This window comes from Ostrinia nubilalis, chromosome Z (genome assembly GCF_963855985.1).
Source record: "Ostrinia nubilalis chromosome Z, ilOstNubi1.1, whole genome shotgun sequence".
NCBI lineage: Eukaryota > Metazoa > Arthropoda > Insecta > Lepidoptera > Crambidae > Ostrinia > Ostrinia nubilalis.
In genome coordinates, this window is record NC_087119.1 from 24,179,387 (window position 1) to 24,196,748 (window position 17,362).

Consider the following 17,362-nt stretch of genomic DNA (forward strand, 5'->3'; position numbering starts at 1 on the left):
AAAAAAGTAGCACCATTTTAAAGATTAAACTTTTAACTTTAAATTGATACCAAATTCATTTAAATCACACCGGTATTTAAAAAGATATCCCGGCTGATGTGAAGAAGTAAGAAAAAAGACATGTACCAACTGTTTGATATACGTCGCGAGTTGCGGCCTATTTACCCCCTATAAAAGCACGTGTTTTCGGATTTTTGCGTTCAGACGTTAATCCATACACATCTCGGCTTCTTTTGACACTTTACCTGGGATTCTACACCTACAGATGCAGCACAAATCGTTGCACTGTTGCAAGAAGGGCTCAGCCAGCGGGCTGTCGCACGTCAGCTCCACATAAGCCAGTCCTGGGTTTCGAAAGTTTTAAGACGCTTTTGGGAGACTGTTGGCTTTATCCCGAGACCAAGTTCTCAACAGCACCGGTGCACATCGCAGAGGGATGACCGTTTTTTCATGTCAACCTCTCTATGAAATCGTCATTTGACTGGTATCGACGTCCAGCAAGAGCTCAGAAATGTTCGTAGGATAGCTGTTAGCGAGTGGACAGTTCGTCTAAGATATGAGCAATAAAATTTGACTCCAAATAGGCCTGCCACAGGCTGGAAACTGACGGCAGGTCACCGACAAGCACGCTTTCAATTAGCTCGCACTCGGAAGGCGAGTAATGGAGGCGAGTTTTGTTCTCCGATGAATGCAGACTGTTTTTGCAGTGCAGCAGTCGAAGAGGTCGGGTCTATAGACGGCCTGGGGAGCGATTTGTGCAGTGCTGGGTCGCTAAAACATTGGCTTATGGGGATGGCTTGCTCGACTTCCCATCGAGATGTGTAGGAGCAAATTGAAAGCTTGCTTATCGGTGACCTGCCGTCAGTTTCAAGCCTGTGGCAGGCCTTTTTGGAGTCAAATTCTATTGTTTATATCTTAGACGAACTGTCCACTTGCTAACAGCTATCCTACGAACATTTCTGAGCTCTTGCTGGACGTTCAAACCAGTCAAATGACGATTTCGTAGAGAAGTTGACATGAAAAAACGGTTTTCCCTCTGCGATGTGCACCGGCAATGTTCAGAACTTGGTCTCGGGATAAAGCCACCGGTATCCCGAAAGCGTCTTAAAACTTTCGAAACCCAGGACTGGCTTATGTGGAGCTGACGTGCGACAGCCCGCTGGCTGAGCCCTTCTTGCAATAGTGCAACGATTTATGCTGCTTCTGAAGGTGTAGAATCTCAGATAAAGTGTCAAAAGAAGCGGAGATGTGTATGGATCAACGTGTGAAAGCAAAAATCCGAAAACACTTGCTTTTATGGGGGGTAAATAGGCCGCAACTCGCGACGTATCAAACAGTTGATACATGCCTTTTTCCATACTTTTTCACATCAGCCGGGATATCTTTTTAAATACTGGTGTGATTTAAATGAATTTGGTATCAATTTAAAGTTAAAAGTTTAATCTTTAAAATGGTGCTACTTTTTTTGTTACTAACAAATTGGTTAGTACACAAGATTGTGTGGAAACAACTTCATGTAAGTGATTCCATACTTTTGCTCGCAAGTGTATATTATACGATTGTGCTTAGTTTAGGAGATAGAGTTAATTTTGTGATATTTTAAAATTTTGCGACCTAGTAGGCTTTAAACATTTTTATCTTTTTTTTGGGGTGCCTTTTCATAGATTTCTCTTTTTAGACAGATTTGTTATTAATTGCAGATGTTTGAAAAAAATAATCACCTTCCTATCTATGATTCAAGATACTAAAGTTTTGCTAGAAACATTAAAATTATGCTTTTATCAGAACACTATCAAATTTTCAACTTAAAAGTTTAAGAAAAAAAAAGAACTTCCATAGGTCCAAAATCATTTTAAAAACTGCGCCGTTTCCTAAACATTCATAATAATACAAAAAAACATGTACTTAATGGGCCACTATTTCCTGTAATCGGTCCACTAAAGTGATAAGTCGGAGATTCCGTAACATGTTTTTGACTTTCTTAGAGTGAATTAATATTGGGTATCCTCTAAGTTTACATTACGTAGAACAGATTTAGAGCAGTAACTGGACAGAACATGTTTTTATTCTCAACGAGGAAGCTCTTGCCCTTCATCACACCTGGTGGAAATTGATGATTAGGCTGAAGGTGGAAGGGAACTTCAACTACAGAGGAGCTATGGCTTCCTACCTCCAAATGCCGGAATACAGTAATGCTATTAACATTATTGTTATAGTGACAGACTTAGGAAAATAGAGTTGCTAGCCAGGCAGACTTAGATCAAACCCTACCACCAACCAAACCGAGCAGAAAATTTCACCTCCACTGGGAGTCAAACCCGGGACCTCTGAAGCTTACCTCTTACCACTTGAAGACAGAGGCAGTTGTTACATTTTACTATTAGGGTCAAGGAGGCAACAGTGACTCGGTCGGCTACAGTGGCTCAGTCATGTTTCGACCTGAAGGCATAGGAATATATATTTGTCTCTTTTACCGATTCAAAGGTCTTGGTACCCGAACACGTTTAAACCAGTTTGCTCGCCGGTCAAGTGCCGTGCGGAAGGGTGAGGGAATGTTTTTTGTTTTCGCGCCCACTAAATTACATTCTAAGGTGAGTTTCGATTGTTTTCATATCTTTGTTTGTTGCTATAGGTAATAGCCGTTATATTTATCGGATCGTAGGTCTTGTATCAATTGTCTTTAATCCGAATTTTGACTTAATTTGTTTTACATCTTGGTTTTTTTGATCAAATATTTACAAAATGGCGTAGAAGTACACAGTGACTCAATTTTAATACTTTATACGAATTCAATATTTTATAACTTTAAATCGAATTTTGTTTTTTATTTACAGAATGCCACGGAAAAAAACCGACAGAAAAATAGGGAAGAAATAAATAACGAAGAGATTGAGATGACTTAAGATCTTATAGGTAGCAATAAAAGTACTAAGAGTCGTGTTGAATTGTTGATTATAATAAGAATAGCTTGTGCAGTTTTGTTATTATTTCTAATAAAAAACTACGCGGAATGGGCATTTTCTTTTCATATAAATACTGCCGTACCACGTTAATACTGTGTACCACGGTAGTGAGTCAGTGTGTACACCTAGTAGTCCACAGTGGCTCAATTATCATTTTTTTGTTTTAGGTTCCTACTTTGACATAAGTAGTAAATAATGTAGAATCATGAGTGCTCAGTTACAATTCAATAGTGTATCTAAAATGTGAGCAAATTTTAGGCCAATATTAAAGCGATATCTATTTTTATTAAGCTTCGAAAAAAAAGTGAGTCACTGTTGCCTTCCTGACCCTACCCTTGAAATACCTACTACAGTGAGAAGAAGAAGGAGGGATATTTGGTTTATGTTCATTAAAACTTACTTAAAATAACAATGTGTTCCGGCATTTGGAGGTAGGAAGCCATAGCTCCTCTGTAGTTGAAGTTCCCTTCCACCTTCAGCCTAATCATCAATTTCCACCAGGTGTGATGAAGGGCAAGAGCTTCCTCGTTGAGAATAAAAACATGTTCTGTCCAGTTACTGCTCTAAATCTGTTCTACGTAATGTAAACTTAGAGGATACCCAATATTAATTCACTCTAAGAAAGTCAAAAACATGTAACGGAATCTCCGACTTATCACTTTAGTGGACCGATAACAGGAAATAGTGGCCCATTAAGTACATGTTTTTTTGTATTATTATGAATGTTCAGGAAACGGCGCAGTTTTTAAAATGGTTTTGGACCTATGGAAGTTCTTTTTTTTACTTAAACTTTTACCTTGAAAATTTGATAGTGTTCTGATAAAAGCATAATTTTAATGTTTCTAGCAAAACTTTTGTATCTTGAATTAAAGATAGGAAGGTGATTATTTTTTTCAAACATCTGCAATTAAAAGCAAGTCTGTAGAAAAAAAGAAATCTGAATAAAGTCAACCCAAAAAAAAGATAAAAATGTTTAAAGCCTACTAGGTCACAAAATTTTAAAATATCACAAAATTAACTCTATCTCCTAAACTAAGCACAATCGTATAATATACATGGGGGTGATTTAGGTACACCTTGATGTAAGGAATCTAAATTTTTCTTTTAGACCTCACTGTTTTGGCCACCCTGTATTATGTGTCCTTGACTTTTGTAAAATTGTGAATATTTTTGTAGGTAAATATACATGTATCATGGATATATATTGATGGTAACGTAAGTAGATTATATTTAATGAAGTAAGGTTTACATGATTGTGTATTGTCTATTTGTGCTATTATTCTGATACATTTCTTTTGCATTATAAAGAGATCAATGAAAGAAGAACGGTCATCTGTGACCCAGGCCCGACAGAAACGAGACATACCTCAGTTTTTTTGTCATGTCTTAATTAGTTAAATTATATATTTTTTATATTCGAAATCTATGTATAACACCAAAATATTACCCTTTGTTTTTGTTCAGGCGTTATACAAAAACTAATACAAAATGCCTATTTATCACCAAAATTGGTAAATGTATGTACCTAAATGTCTATTACAGCTGCTATGAAATGTATCTAGGTGACCTGGAGATACAGCCGGATTATACAGGGTGGAAACGAGAAGTTACAAAATCCAAAAATTCAATGTTACCAGCTTCCATAATCTGTATCCTATTATTGGTACCATTTGAAAGAGCTCGTGAAGCACTTTCAGAATCAGTAACTAGTTTTTCGATATCATGTGTAGTTTAGAAATAATCGAGTGAGATCACTTATCGTTCCATATGTATAACCACCCTGTATAATCCGGCTGTATCTCCAGGTCACCTAGATACATTCCATAGCAGCTGTAATAGACATTTAGGTACATACATTTACCAATTTTAGTGATATTATAGGCATTTTGTATTAGTTTTTGTATAACTCCTGAACAAAAAACAAAGGGTAATATTTTGGTGTTATACATAGATTTCGAATATAAAAAATATATAATTTAACTAATTAAGACATGACAAAAGAACTGAGGTATGTCTCGTTACTGTCGGGTCTGGGTTTTTTTTGTATGGGGCGTGACCGTTCTTCTTTGTGCCGTTTCCCCAGAGTATGATGCCATATTTTAATTGAGAATAAGCGTAGGCGTAGTATGCTGCTAATACTGCTTCTGTATGTGTACTGTGCGTTATTTCATAAAGAGCGTAAGTGAATTTGGATAGTTTTGACTTAATATGTTCTATGTGGTTTTTCCAGTTAAGATGCGTGTCTATTACAATGCCGAGAAGTTTGAAAGTATCTACAGATTCTATTTGGTTATTTAAAAAGGTATTATTTATTTTTAATGGATTTTTTTTATATGATCTAAATTGTATTATTTTGGTTTTTGGGAAATTTATTTGGAGATTTATTTGTCCAGTCAGCCTTTGTGGAAATCATTGGTGTGGAAATAATTGGTGTGGAAATCACTGACGGCCGATGGGGCAGCAAGGTTCTGGAGTGGAGGTTACGTACTGGAAAGCGCAGCGTAGGACGGCCGACGATCGATGACCTCACAAAGGTAGCAGGAAGGGGCTGGATGCAGGCCTCTACCAGCCAGCCTTAGTGAAAATCATTTGTGTGGAAATCACTGACGGCCGATGGGGCAGCAAGCTTCTGGAGTGGGGGTCACGTATTGGAAAGCGCAGCGTAGGACGTCCGACGACCGACGACCTCATAAAGATAGCAAGAAGGCGCTGGATGCAGGCAAACCAACCGGCCTTTGTGGAAATCATTGGGGGAAGCCAATGTTCAGCAGTGAACGTCCTATGGCTGAAATGATGATGTGGCTATGAGATTATTCTAATTAGTTGGTATTTTACCTGTCACAGCGGCGGCCCTCGACATTCTCCTGGCAGGAGCACTGGCCGGCCACGTCGCACTGGTAGTTGGTGGAGCCCCAGTCGTCGCAGTCGCAGTCCAGGCAACCCGTGCCGGAGAAGCCGTAGTGGTACGCGCGGCAATGGTCGCAGTGCTTGCTGTATGGTGGAAAAAATCTTACAATATACTGTATAATTCGGAATTTCGAGTCAATTCTGGAGATTTTAAGACTTCTCTTTTCTCTCTGATAGACAGAATCTTTTCACCAATAGCGGCTTTTTGAAATTCTTTCACTTTAGTATAGAAATACTATGCATTAAACGAACGGGAATATTATTTATAGTATTGGAGGCTTTTATGGTACTTTTATTTAAGGATGTACTTATTAGACTATTTGACACCAAATAAATTGACGTACTTTTTAAAACTGTCAAAACGAGACTTTTTCTCAATGATTTCGAATTATTGGGGAATGGTGTCAAATAGCCTAATGCACAAGCAGCCCTACAAACAAAACAACAATGGCACACTTACCCGTCAATGCCCGGCTTGCAGTAGCACTGGCCGGTGTAGGGGTTGCAGGTGGCGTTGTACGAGCCCTCCAGGTGGCAGTCGCAAGGAATGCATCCCTCTCCTGAGTCAATGTTGTAGTAGCCGTCCTAGAAGAAAAAAAAGCAGTTATGATACACACGATCAAGGCCGCAACTAAGTGCTCGGTTAGCGAAAGTACCCGGAAAGCTGCAGTCCGCGAGGAATGGCGCACAATGATGACCACGACCACTCTGACAAGAGTGTACCCACTGAGAGGAAGAATGATACACACGAATAAATTCCAGCTTTTTAAAGAAGCCTGATAATCTGATAGTGGAAAAGTAAAGGCCCCTCAGGGCTCTTTTGAGTGCCCGTATCGTGGCACTCGCAAGGTTTGCAGTCGCTCTTGTTTTTTTGGTCGAGGACGTCAGTAGCCAGTGAGGCCGTCACACATAGGGGGTCCCTCAGGGCTCTCTTGGATGCCCGCTTCGTGGCACTCGCAAGGCTTACAGTCACCATTGTTCTTTCGTCTGTCAATCTTACCTCGCACTTGTCGCAGTTCCTGCCAATGACATGCGGGCGGCAGGAGCAGTAGCCAGTGAGGCCGTCACACATAGGGGGTCCCTCAGGGCTCTCTTGGGTGCCCGCTTCGTGGCACCCGCAAGGTTTACAGTTACCATTTATCTTTCGTCTGTCAATCTTACCTCGCATTTGTCGCAGTTCCTTCCAATGACATGCGGGCGGCAGGAGCAGTAGCCAGTGAGGCCGTCACACATAGGGGGTCCCTCAGGACTCTCTTGGGTGCCCGCTTCGTGGCACTCGCAAGGCTTACAGTCACCATTGTTCTTTTGTCTGTCAATCTTACCTCGCATTTGTCGCAGTTCCTTCCAATGACATGCGGGGGGCAGGAGCAGTAGCCAGTGAGGCCGTCACACATAGGGGGTCCCTCAGGGCTCTCTTGGGTGCCCGCTTCGTGGCACTCGCAAGGCTTACAGTCACCATTGTTCTTTCGTCTGTCAATCTTACCTCGCACTTGTCGCAGTTCCTGCCAATGACATGCGGGCGGCAGGAGCAGTAGCCAGTGAGGCCGTCACACATAGGGGGTCCCTCAGGGCTCTCTTGGGTGCCCGCTTCGTGACACTCGCAAGGCTTGCAGTCTCCTTTGTTCTTCTGGTCGAGGGCGTCTCCGTAGAATCCTGAACAAAAAAGTATTCATTAGCCTACGTGAATTTTTGTATTAATAAATCGTAGTATGACGGAAACTAGGTACAATAATTTGCTAAACAAACAGAAACACAGAAACATATCATAGACACTCACCGCTCAAGCACTTGTCGCAGTGGTCCCCGGCGGTGTTGTAGATGCACTTCAGACACTCCCCTGTAGTCCGGTCGCAGTTGCCCACCGCGTTAGGATCAACATTTCCATTGCACTGGCACTCCTGGCACTCCTGCGCCGGTCCGAACTGGCCAGTTGGATCGCCGAAGTGTCCGTCCGCACACACTTCGCATCTAGGTCCTGTGGTGGAAAGTATACTTAAGTGTATCAACTATTTTGGAATGGAACCTTAACCTTAGAATTAAGAGTATCAAAAAGATTTTAAGGATTTTTCTTTTTTTTATGGGACATGAGGCAAACGAGCAGACGGATTACCTGATGGTAAATCTCTGGAGCATCATATCATTCCTGTATGAAAGTTAAAACAAAATGTTACTCCAAGTACTTACAAAATCCTCAGGAAACCACATAAATTCACCTAATGGTACAATTTTACACAGACATAATTATTTTTCATTATTTTATATTATGGCTTGGACACTGGCTTTTGTATAAAAGCAATGGAAATCACATTTTTTCTTATGTGGCGAGTTTAATGATAATTAACCAATGCCATTATTTGCATAAAAGTAAAGGGGACGAGTTAACCCGCTCAGTGTACCCTTGTTACTGGATATTTTTAAGGGGGATAAGTAAATTCAATATCATTATATTGAGACAATTCTTTCATTATCAGGTTACAACCACAGATTCAATAATCACTACGTATTGCAACCGCCTGTATACCAACGAAAACATTGTCTAGTTTTTTCAATCCTACCAGATCTCCTGGAAACAAGTAAATTCCAGTACAGTACTAAAAAAAAGTTCTTACCAGCGTATCCCTCAGGACAGTCAGTGCACACGATACTGGAATCCATGAGTTGGATACACCCACTGTCCTTAGGGCAGGGGCAGGGCTTGCAGTCATCGGCGGTACCAGCGATGGCATTTCCGTAGAAGCCTTTGGCACAGAGCTCGCAGTTACTGCCGGTTGTGTTGTGTTTGCAGATACAGAACCCTGGAACATAAGTGAGAAGCAAGTAAGAAGAATGTCCACGCGAAAGGTCTGTACTACAACCTTATGTTGAATATGAAGAATGCTAGCTAAGCTAGCGCCTAAAAATTAAAATATTTTTATTCATTTAATGAAACTGAAATGCCAAATTAATAAGTGCAAAAAGGCAAATTTAATGCCATTGCTTCCTCTGCCTCTACCTTTGGGCAGAAACGATACGTTTAAAGGTTTAAGAAAATCAATTTAAGCACACTAATCATATGTACCCACTCGTATTTATGGTTAAGGGGACTGCAGTGGGCTGAGTGTGAAATTGTAAGAAAATTTTAGTTTTTGGTAGTTTCCCGCTAGGGGCGCTGTACAATCCATCATACATTTAATGTCATTTTTTGAAGCGCTCACTAGTGAGCGCGTTTGAAAAAAAACTCACACTCAGCCCTCTGATAAATATAATAAACTACACTTAATACATAAATATTATACAAAAAAAATATTCTCAGAAAAGATTTGCAAAAGAACAAAACTTATTCCAATATTATCACAAAATGTATGATTACTCACCAGTAGCAGTGTCACAGATGTGCGCGTGTCCGTTACAGTCGCAAGGAATGCAGGCGGAGTACGGCCCTCCATTAGCGGGCTCATGCTTGAACCCTGGGGCACACTCCTCACAATAATCTCCCACGTAGGCCTTCGGGCACGAGCACTTCTCCACCCAGTTAGCGGGGGCGAATCCCCTCTCCCTTCCCACTTTGGCAGTGTCCAACTTGAAGTTCATGAGGTAACCAGTGCCCCCCTTGTTGTAGTTGCCACGGATCTTGATAGCAGTCAAGTTTTGCAGGATCGACATAAATTCAAAGTTGGAGAGCGTGGGAGTCCATCCATACCGAGGATCTTCGTGCAAGCGGAAACTATATTCTTGCGACTGTAACAAATGGAGTCATTATTAACCACGGCACTTTTATGGGCGTATGATAAAAGACTAGAAAGTGGCGTAATCTAAAACCAGCTAGTAAATAATATCGCACAGCCTAAATAATATCAGTAGCATTTGCATCGCTTAGCCTCTGTGTACAATTTGTCTCATACCTGATCAGAAGGTTCTGGATTGTTCTGCCCATAGATGTTCATGGATATGGAGGATCTAGCTCCTTCTAGTATGATGTCCTGAGCTGACGGGTACCCGCGAGCTTCGCCGAGGCGAAGAGTGAACTTGAGGTCGTGGTTGTATGAGGGTCTTTGGTCTCCGAGGAACTGGTGCGATGCTAAGAAGTAGATTATTTCGGGACCATTTGATTGCACGGCTGTAATGAAAAGAATAATAATGATTAATGCGTGCGAAGCAGAAATATAGATGAAGTCAACTTGTTACTTACATTTTGTTCTTCATCGTATACAAGTAAGCAATAAAGTCTAATGATCCTGGAGAACCTTAAAAATAACTAAGTAGCTGCTAGAATCTTGTGACAAACAAAAATGTTCACGTTTTGCGTATTAGCGTTGAACTGTCGGTCTCCTGTGTCGTCTTCTGTTCGACTGTTCCCCACCTCTCAGAGTCTCTGATGTGCGCTCAGTTCACGCGCTTGGTATTTTGGCGCTGAGTTGCACTGAGACGAGTGACCGAAGCAGAATAAAGTTATTTAATCTAAATCTAAAACTCAAAGGTGACTGACTGACATATTGATCTATCAACGCACAGCCCAAACCACTGGGCGGATCGGGCTGAAATTTGGCATGCAGGTAGATGTTATGACGTAGGCATCCGCTAAGAAAGGATTTTACGAAACTCCACCCCTAAGGGGGTAAAACGGGATCCACGCGTACGAAGTCGCGGGCGGCCGCTAGTTACCTATATTCTGCGTGTTGGCGTTGAACATGAGCGGCGCCGGCCTCCGCTGGTCGTCTTCTGCTCCCCATCGCTCAGAATCCCTTATAAAGTGCGCGCTCAACTCGTGCGCCTGGTACTTGGGCGCCGAGCTACACTGAGAGGAATGGCCGAAGCAAAAACACGGCGTACAACCGAACTCGTTGTTGATGTCCAGGTTGAAGAAGCCTGGTTTGCATCTGGAAAATGACGACAATTTAGCAGAGGCAAAGGGAGGAAGAAGGATGTATACAGATGCTATTTATTTTGGAGCAAGCTTGCCCAGAAGATGCCGGTTCACTTGTGCTTTGAAAGCCTTAGGTTTGTAAAAGTTTGGAACCACAGATGCTACGCCTAGAGGATTCGATCCCGGACCTTTTTTCTGATCCCGGGATTACGAGATTGTATATAGGCGATCTCGGGATACTTGTTCTATGCGAATATCATATTAATATACCAATAAATCTTTGATATAATCAACAAATCACTAAAAGACTTCGTTTCAATGTTGTTGTAATAAAATTGGCTTATTCAAATTCAAATTCAAATGTCAAAAAAGACTATACGTATCGTTTCACGCAATAATTTTATATGATTTTTTATTATTTTGTATCCAATCCCGTAAATCCCGGGACTAGGGAAATTCAATCTCGAAATTTTCGGGACCAAATATCGTCCGGGATCTCGGGATCCCGGGAGTCGGGACTCTAGCTACGCCTGAACAAGCAGCATAGACTCACTCTCTACAACGCTTCCCTTCGACGTTCTGCTTGCAGACACACACGCCAGTGTCAGGGTTGCACTGCGGCGAGTTGGCGTAGGATCCAGCCTCCTCGCAGCCGCAAGGCTTGCAGCCCATGGTGGTGAACTCGTAGTGGTTTGGCGCACAAGCATCACACTTGTCGCCCGTCACGCCAGGCTTGCACTGGCACCGGCCTTCCGCGTTACATTGGAGGCTGCGGGATCCTGTGGATATTTAAATGTAGTTGTTATAGTCAATAATTCAGCAGTGGTAGTCATATGATTGAAATGATGAGAGCTTGTCACATTTACGTGTATACCGTTATAGATTCTGCCATTGGCTCCTTATCCTAGGTAGGTTTAATAGCAACCCAAGCAAGTATTTTATGTTGGGTTCCAGTTACAGGGCAGACAAAGGTCTCCTAAGTCCTGATAGAAGATCCTTGTGCTTTTCGCAGTAAGGCCCTTCTGCTCTCAGCACATCTGATGTAATGACTCCTATTCAAAACAGTTTGCCAAGGTGTAGGTACTCACCAGTTGGGTTGCAGTTACAGGGCAGACAGATGTCACCATAGCCCTGGTAGAAGTTCTCCTTGCATCTTTCACAGTTGGGTCCGTCCCTGTTCTCGGCACAGTCGATGCAATGGCCGCCGTGGCCGGTGCGCTCGTACAACTCCTTGTCGAAGTAGCACTTGTTCGAAAACCCGTTGCAGTTGCACGCTGCGATCAGAAATGATGACTGAACATCTTTAGAATTGCTTGGTTTGAGTGATTGAGTGTTTTTAGTAGTAGAAACAGAGTCGCAACATAATACATTTATTGTAACAATAAGATGACTTAGCTATAGGTAATCAAAAACGTTCATGACACACATTGCCGCGAAGCTTATGAAATCAAATAAACTCTCAAATATGTCATTAGAATAAAATTAATTCTCAGTATCATGGGTTGAATCGAGGGTTACTAGTTAGTAGGTATTCGTTAATATGCCTTTATTAATTAAACGATGACTCAAACCAAAAGAATTAATTATTATGAAACAACGGACACTTTGTATCGTAATTCAGAGAAAAGAAAAACAACGAATAAAGGAATAACATACTTATATTTTCATCAAGTCATTCATGGAAACTTAGTCTTAGTATAAAATATAATAACTTGATTTGTATAAGAGTAATGCAGTGTAATTTTTAGCTTAGGTACTTATGCAAGGCAAAAGTAAGTGATAAAGCAAAATCTGCTGAGTTCGCTTAGCATGCGAGGCGCTGGCGTTAGATTTCGCTTCGATAATGTTTAGTAATGATTCGCAGAATGCTTTACAAATTAAAATGCAATAGATATTTAGCTTAGTTTACTATCTCCTTTACTTTAGGTTCTCTACATGATTAATGTTTTGTATGTAGGTAGGTCTTTCAAACAGAAAAGTTGTTTTCTATTTTAGTTTTTAAAAACTTGAAGGGCAAATTGCCTCAGGTGGGAATTGAACCCACGAATTTAGTTTGAGATGCAAATCTTTACGCTGTTTTCTTAAAATAAAACTGGATTTCTAAGTTTATTTTGAATGAACCTTTCCGCACAATTTCTCACTGTGCGGTAGGTATGGATAGATGAGTTTTTCTATTGTAGACTTCATTGAAACTGCACCAATTTATCAGATACAATTTTTAGTTCATCTTGATCTGTGGTTCAACTAAGTAGTCATATTAATAAAACAGTCGCCTATAGCATATAAACCAGCACTAGCCAGACAATATTTGAAGCAAAATTTGTAGAGGGAAGCATTTTCTTTGTAAGTATATCAACGATAGGCTTCGCAAGTTTCAAGTACTGATTATTTCTAGTGCACAGTAGATATCTAAATAGGGATGTTTCCTGGGTAAAAAAGCAAGAGTTTTAATTAGTCCGTCAGTTAGCTTATCAAAAACTACTCGACACGTATTTTTCACTTTTTATAACTAATGAAAATGTAAAGAGATAAAGCGTGCCAAAGTTCTAAAGTAAAGGCCCGTGACGTCAGTGAGTGCGTAAAAGTGCAGCACTTTGTGACGTCGCGCGGAACTTCAACGCACTATAACTTTGTAATTATTTGTTTGATTGACAATTCAAATTATACGTGTCCAATATTTCTTTATAATAAAATTGACAGACTAAAAAATTTTTTTTAGGTAACTAGCCTATTGTCTGAATCAAACTCGTTTTCTGTGAAAGATCATCAATTCGCGCCGCAGAAGTACTGACCTTTGCATTCGTGCACGTTGGTAGGCGACGCGCGACCCCACGGAGCGTCGTTGTAAAAGTCCAGGCAGCGCTCGCAGTCGCGGCCTGCTGTGTTGTGCTCGCATCTGGAAGTCATAGACGGGTGACAGTGTTAGGTGTTACGTGTAAGATCCTCAAGTCACATTGAAATCCCATGTGACATCGTCGGTAACACAGTCTAACTGAAATGCGTCATCGATATCTTCGAATCCACGCGTCTTACCTGCAAGACTTCATCTTAGTCCCATCGGGCAGGTCCTGTGTGTCGCAGACCGACGCGTGCCCGTTGCATTTACAACGGGCTCCCACCGACACGTCGGCGATGGCGTACCAATACGACTGAAGCACTTGGACGTCGCCGAAGATTTCGTCTCCGAAAGTGTTCAGGCGGTCGAGGGAGATGCGCAGATCGGTCGCTGTCACCCATTCCTGGAAAACGTTGCAACATTGGTATAAGTAGGTACATCGAACTATTTCTTCTTCTTCTTCTGTTTGCATGTCCCTTGCAATGAGGGTTTTCGCGATTGAAAAATCCGCCAGATGGCAATACGTAGACGCGAGGTCCAAATGCTGCATGATTGGTTATTTTTGACATTACATTGACAGATATGTCAAAATCCACCAATCATGCAGCATTTGGACCTCCCGTCTACGTATGGCCATCTGGCGGATTTTTCAATCGCGAAAACCCTCATTGAGAATGTTTTCTTTGTTTTTTTAAGTTTTTTTTTAATAGGACTAATAGTCCCGTTGGCCCCTCAACAATTCCACAATAGTCGAGCGGCGGCAGGGAACGCGCCCCTGATCACGAGTCGACCAGTCCGACCAGTTCACCGTTCGGCTATCGTGGCTTTGTCTGAATGGGATTTGTCTGCAACCGGCATTAAAAGATAAGAAAACCAAACGTAGCTGACTAAATAGTCAAGAGATTTTGGGGAGGCAGTTGAAATTCTTACCTGTAATTAGGGAATGCTATCAAAGGAATGGGATTTGTCTGTAACCGGCATTAAGGCAAAATGATAAGAAAACCATGAACGTAGCTGACTATAGTAAACAATAGTCAAGAGATTTTGAGGAGGCAGTTGAAATAAAATTCTTACCTGTAATTCGGGACTGCTATCGAAGGTGTACGCCGAAGGTCGTCCCGCCAGGGTTGAAAAGAGCACGTTTCCTCCCGACAGGGGTGATATATCGGAATACTCGCTGGTGCAAAGAGCGCGGGTCTCCGCACCAGTCTCCGCTGCCCTTTGCTCCTGCACGCCGTACGTGTCTCGGCATGATGCACTGGGCAGAGGATTTGTTTGGTGAAGATCAATCTTACTTAGGTATGAATTTACAAACATTACTATAAGGTCTCACAGTGCGCGTGGACACAGGTTGTCACACGAACCAATCACAGAGCTATATTCAACGCTGTGCGTTCGATTTGCTGCTTCACTTATGCAAGCATCGTTTGTGAAATCGGGCGTTAGTTAGGCACGCCGTAGATTAATAATCTCGATACATTATTCAAGTCATTCTGAGGCTAAGCATGGATTATTTCTCCTTCTACTTTAGGTACATAAAAATGCAGTATAATTTTATGTGTGTACTTCTTCTTTACATAACAAATTAATTCCATTCTATGGAAGGAGTCCAAATTACTTCTGGTTTGGAGGATGTCCTCGTCTACATAAATGTTATTTTTTAAGATTTAACATCAGATATAGTATGAGAACTCCAATCCGATAAGGGCTACCTTATTTGCGCTCTCATTGGTTAAACACTTCAAGGCTGTTAATAGACTATGTCATTTTTAACTCGACACTGAGTCATAGCATAAGTAGCCATTAAAAAAATAAAACTATGTCATTAAGTTACCTGAAGTACTGGAATGGTTCCCAGTCCTTGTCCTCGCTGGTCTTCTTATAGATGGCGAAACTCTGAGGCCTGGGCGAGTAAAACACGATCCTCACGTAGGTGATGTCGTATGCTTTGCCTGGAAGTCAAATGGGTTGGTCTCATCAGTACTATTTACTTGTGAAGATCACCTAAAATGACACACGTTCTCTTTTACGCTATTTACACTTTATTCCCCTTTAAAATGCAAGGAGTCGCTGGGCTTTGTTCTTTTCTACAAAGGTTCCAGCGTATAAAATATTAAATCCTCTTATCGCGTACTTGTTTCAAAATCAATCATCCTTCGTTCGTTCGTTTCAGCCGAAAGACGTCCACTGCTGGACAAAGGCCTCCCCCAAGGATTTCCACAAAGACCGGTCCTGCGCCGCAATCATCCTTATCAACATTATTTTAGCCAAAGGACGTACGTCGTACACAGCTAGACAAAGGTCTCCCCAAGAATTTCCACATCAACCGGTCCTGACTGTCCCTAAACAGGTGATCATCGGTCCACCGAGACGGAGGCCTGCCCACATTGCGTTTCACAATAAGCCTAGGCGCAGACCATCGATTTTTCGTCGGCCGATAGTTTAGTCGGGCAGTTAATCAGTATGGGCATGTATGGAAGTGCGCACATTACACCGATTTGATTTGGCCGATTCTTCATACAATTTTAAATGAGTCTGCGCCTAGTCTTAATCAATACATTGCACCAATGATTAACCTTCTGAAAGTGCGTGCATTAATTGGGATGATATAATGATGCTTACCCAAATGCAAGGTCAAGTTGACCTGGTTAGGGTACTGGATGCCCTCCTTCATGGTCTCCGACTGCCACCAGGTCTGGTTGTCGGTCTCGTGGTGCAGATCCGTCAGGTAGTAGCTGGAGAACAGGCCCGGCTGGCAGTAGTCGCAAGATCTGAAGTACACAACAAAGGTAAGTCACTAAATATTGTTACTTTATTATTTTACTAGCTTTTAAATTTATTTTGACACAGATCCTCATAAATCACAGCATATATGTTATTCTGGGTTATAAACAATAATACTGTAAAGTTTCATCAAAATCCGTTCAGTAGTTTTTGCGTGAAAAAGTAACAAACATGTTGACATGCAGACATCCAGATATCCATACAAACTTTCGCATTTATAATATTAGTAAGATATCTTCACTAGCTTTTACCCGCTGCTTTATCTGCATGAAATTCTGTTTTTCACAGAGACAAACAGAACATTTAACATTTAATATTAGAAGGAAGCAAAGGATAGGATATAGAGAAATATTAATTAATACATAAAATTAAATAATAATTATTAACTTAATACCTCATGTTATTCTTTCTATTCTATGTTATTATTTCTGCCATTTAACCTAAGAGCGTTTGGCTTTAGCACGGCCACAAGAGTAAATCACCAAGTTTTCTTACATTTATGAATGAGTCGAACCAGTGACTTCACATTTTATCTCAGGAGTCACCAACCTCATAAAAATTCTACTGCTACTTGTGGCGTCGACAAAAAATAGCCCAATTTAGGAACTCACTACAACATCACGGTTTAAAAGCCATGGACTCCAATCCAGCAAGGATGTTTTTTCTGAGGAGACCTGACTTAATTATGTAATAAATGGACTGGTCAAAGGTACTTTGTGTGGTACCTACTATGTACATGCTTATGTACGAGTAAGTTTATGAGTTATCTTTCTTTACTGATAAGTGATAAATAACACAAAAAACTACCAATTTATGTTTTGTTAGTTCCGATTCCGAATGTCAGTCATGTATTATGGAAAGGACCGCCATGGACTGGACTGAAATGATATACATATTACGTCGTATAGATCGTTTCATCCACGAAGACGCGCCCCACCAATTTTTGGTCGGGAATAATGCGGGGTGCGGGAGTTTGATCCGAGCAATCCGAGCGTCATTATTGTAGTGTGCGTGTGCACTCATGGATAA

General features: G+C 41.2%; 1 protein-coding gene and 1 long non-coding RNA gene across 2 annotated transcripts in view; one reads left to right on the plus strand and one right to left on the minus strand.

The window, feature by feature from the left end:
* LOC135086707 (laminin subunit gamma-1) overlaps nucleotides 1-17,362 on the minus strand; it is an 82,729-nt gene that overhangs the window by 59,065 nt on the left and 6,302 nt on the right. Inside the window, exons 3-17 of the mRNA XM_063981485.1 lie at nucleotides 16,172-16,320; nucleotides 15,384-15,501; nucleotides 14,624-14,807; nucleotides 13,747-13,952; nucleotides 13,506-13,609; nucleotides 11,802-11,987; nucleotides 11,267-11,492; nucleotides 10,512-10,726; nucleotides 9,752-9,966; nucleotides 9,224-9,587; nucleotides 8,480-8,665; nucleotides 7,648-7,845; nucleotides 7,354-7,523; nucleotides 6,331-6,455; nucleotides 5,799-5,954 (exon numbers count right to left, since the gene is read on the minus strand). Of these exons, the coding sequence (XP_063837555.1) occupies nucleotides 5,799-5,954; nucleotides 6,331-6,455; nucleotides 7,354-7,523; nucleotides 7,648-7,845; nucleotides 8,480-8,665; nucleotides 9,224-9,587; nucleotides 9,752-9,966; nucleotides 10,512-10,726; nucleotides 11,267-11,492; nucleotides 11,802-11,987; nucleotides 13,506-13,609; nucleotides 13,747-13,952; nucleotides 14,624-14,807; nucleotides 15,384-15,501; nucleotides 16,172-16,320 (2,802 nt within the window). The remainder of the gene's footprint in view (nucleotides 1-5,798; nucleotides 5,955-6,330; nucleotides 6,456-7,353; nucleotides 7,524-7,647; nucleotides 7,846-8,479; nucleotides 8,666-9,223; nucleotides 9,588-9,751; nucleotides 9,967-10,511; nucleotides 10,727-11,266; nucleotides 11,493-11,801; nucleotides 11,988-13,505; nucleotides 13,610-13,746; nucleotides 13,953-14,623; nucleotides 14,808-15,383; nucleotides 15,502-16,171; nucleotides 16,321-17,362) is intronic.
* Nucleotides 2,374-3,011, plus strand: LOC135086719 (uncharacterized). The gene is made up of 2 exons (XR_010260575.1): nucleotides 2,374-2,591; nucleotides 2,835-3,011. It is a non-coding gene; the product is annotated as an uncharacterized LOC135086719 (long non-coding RNA).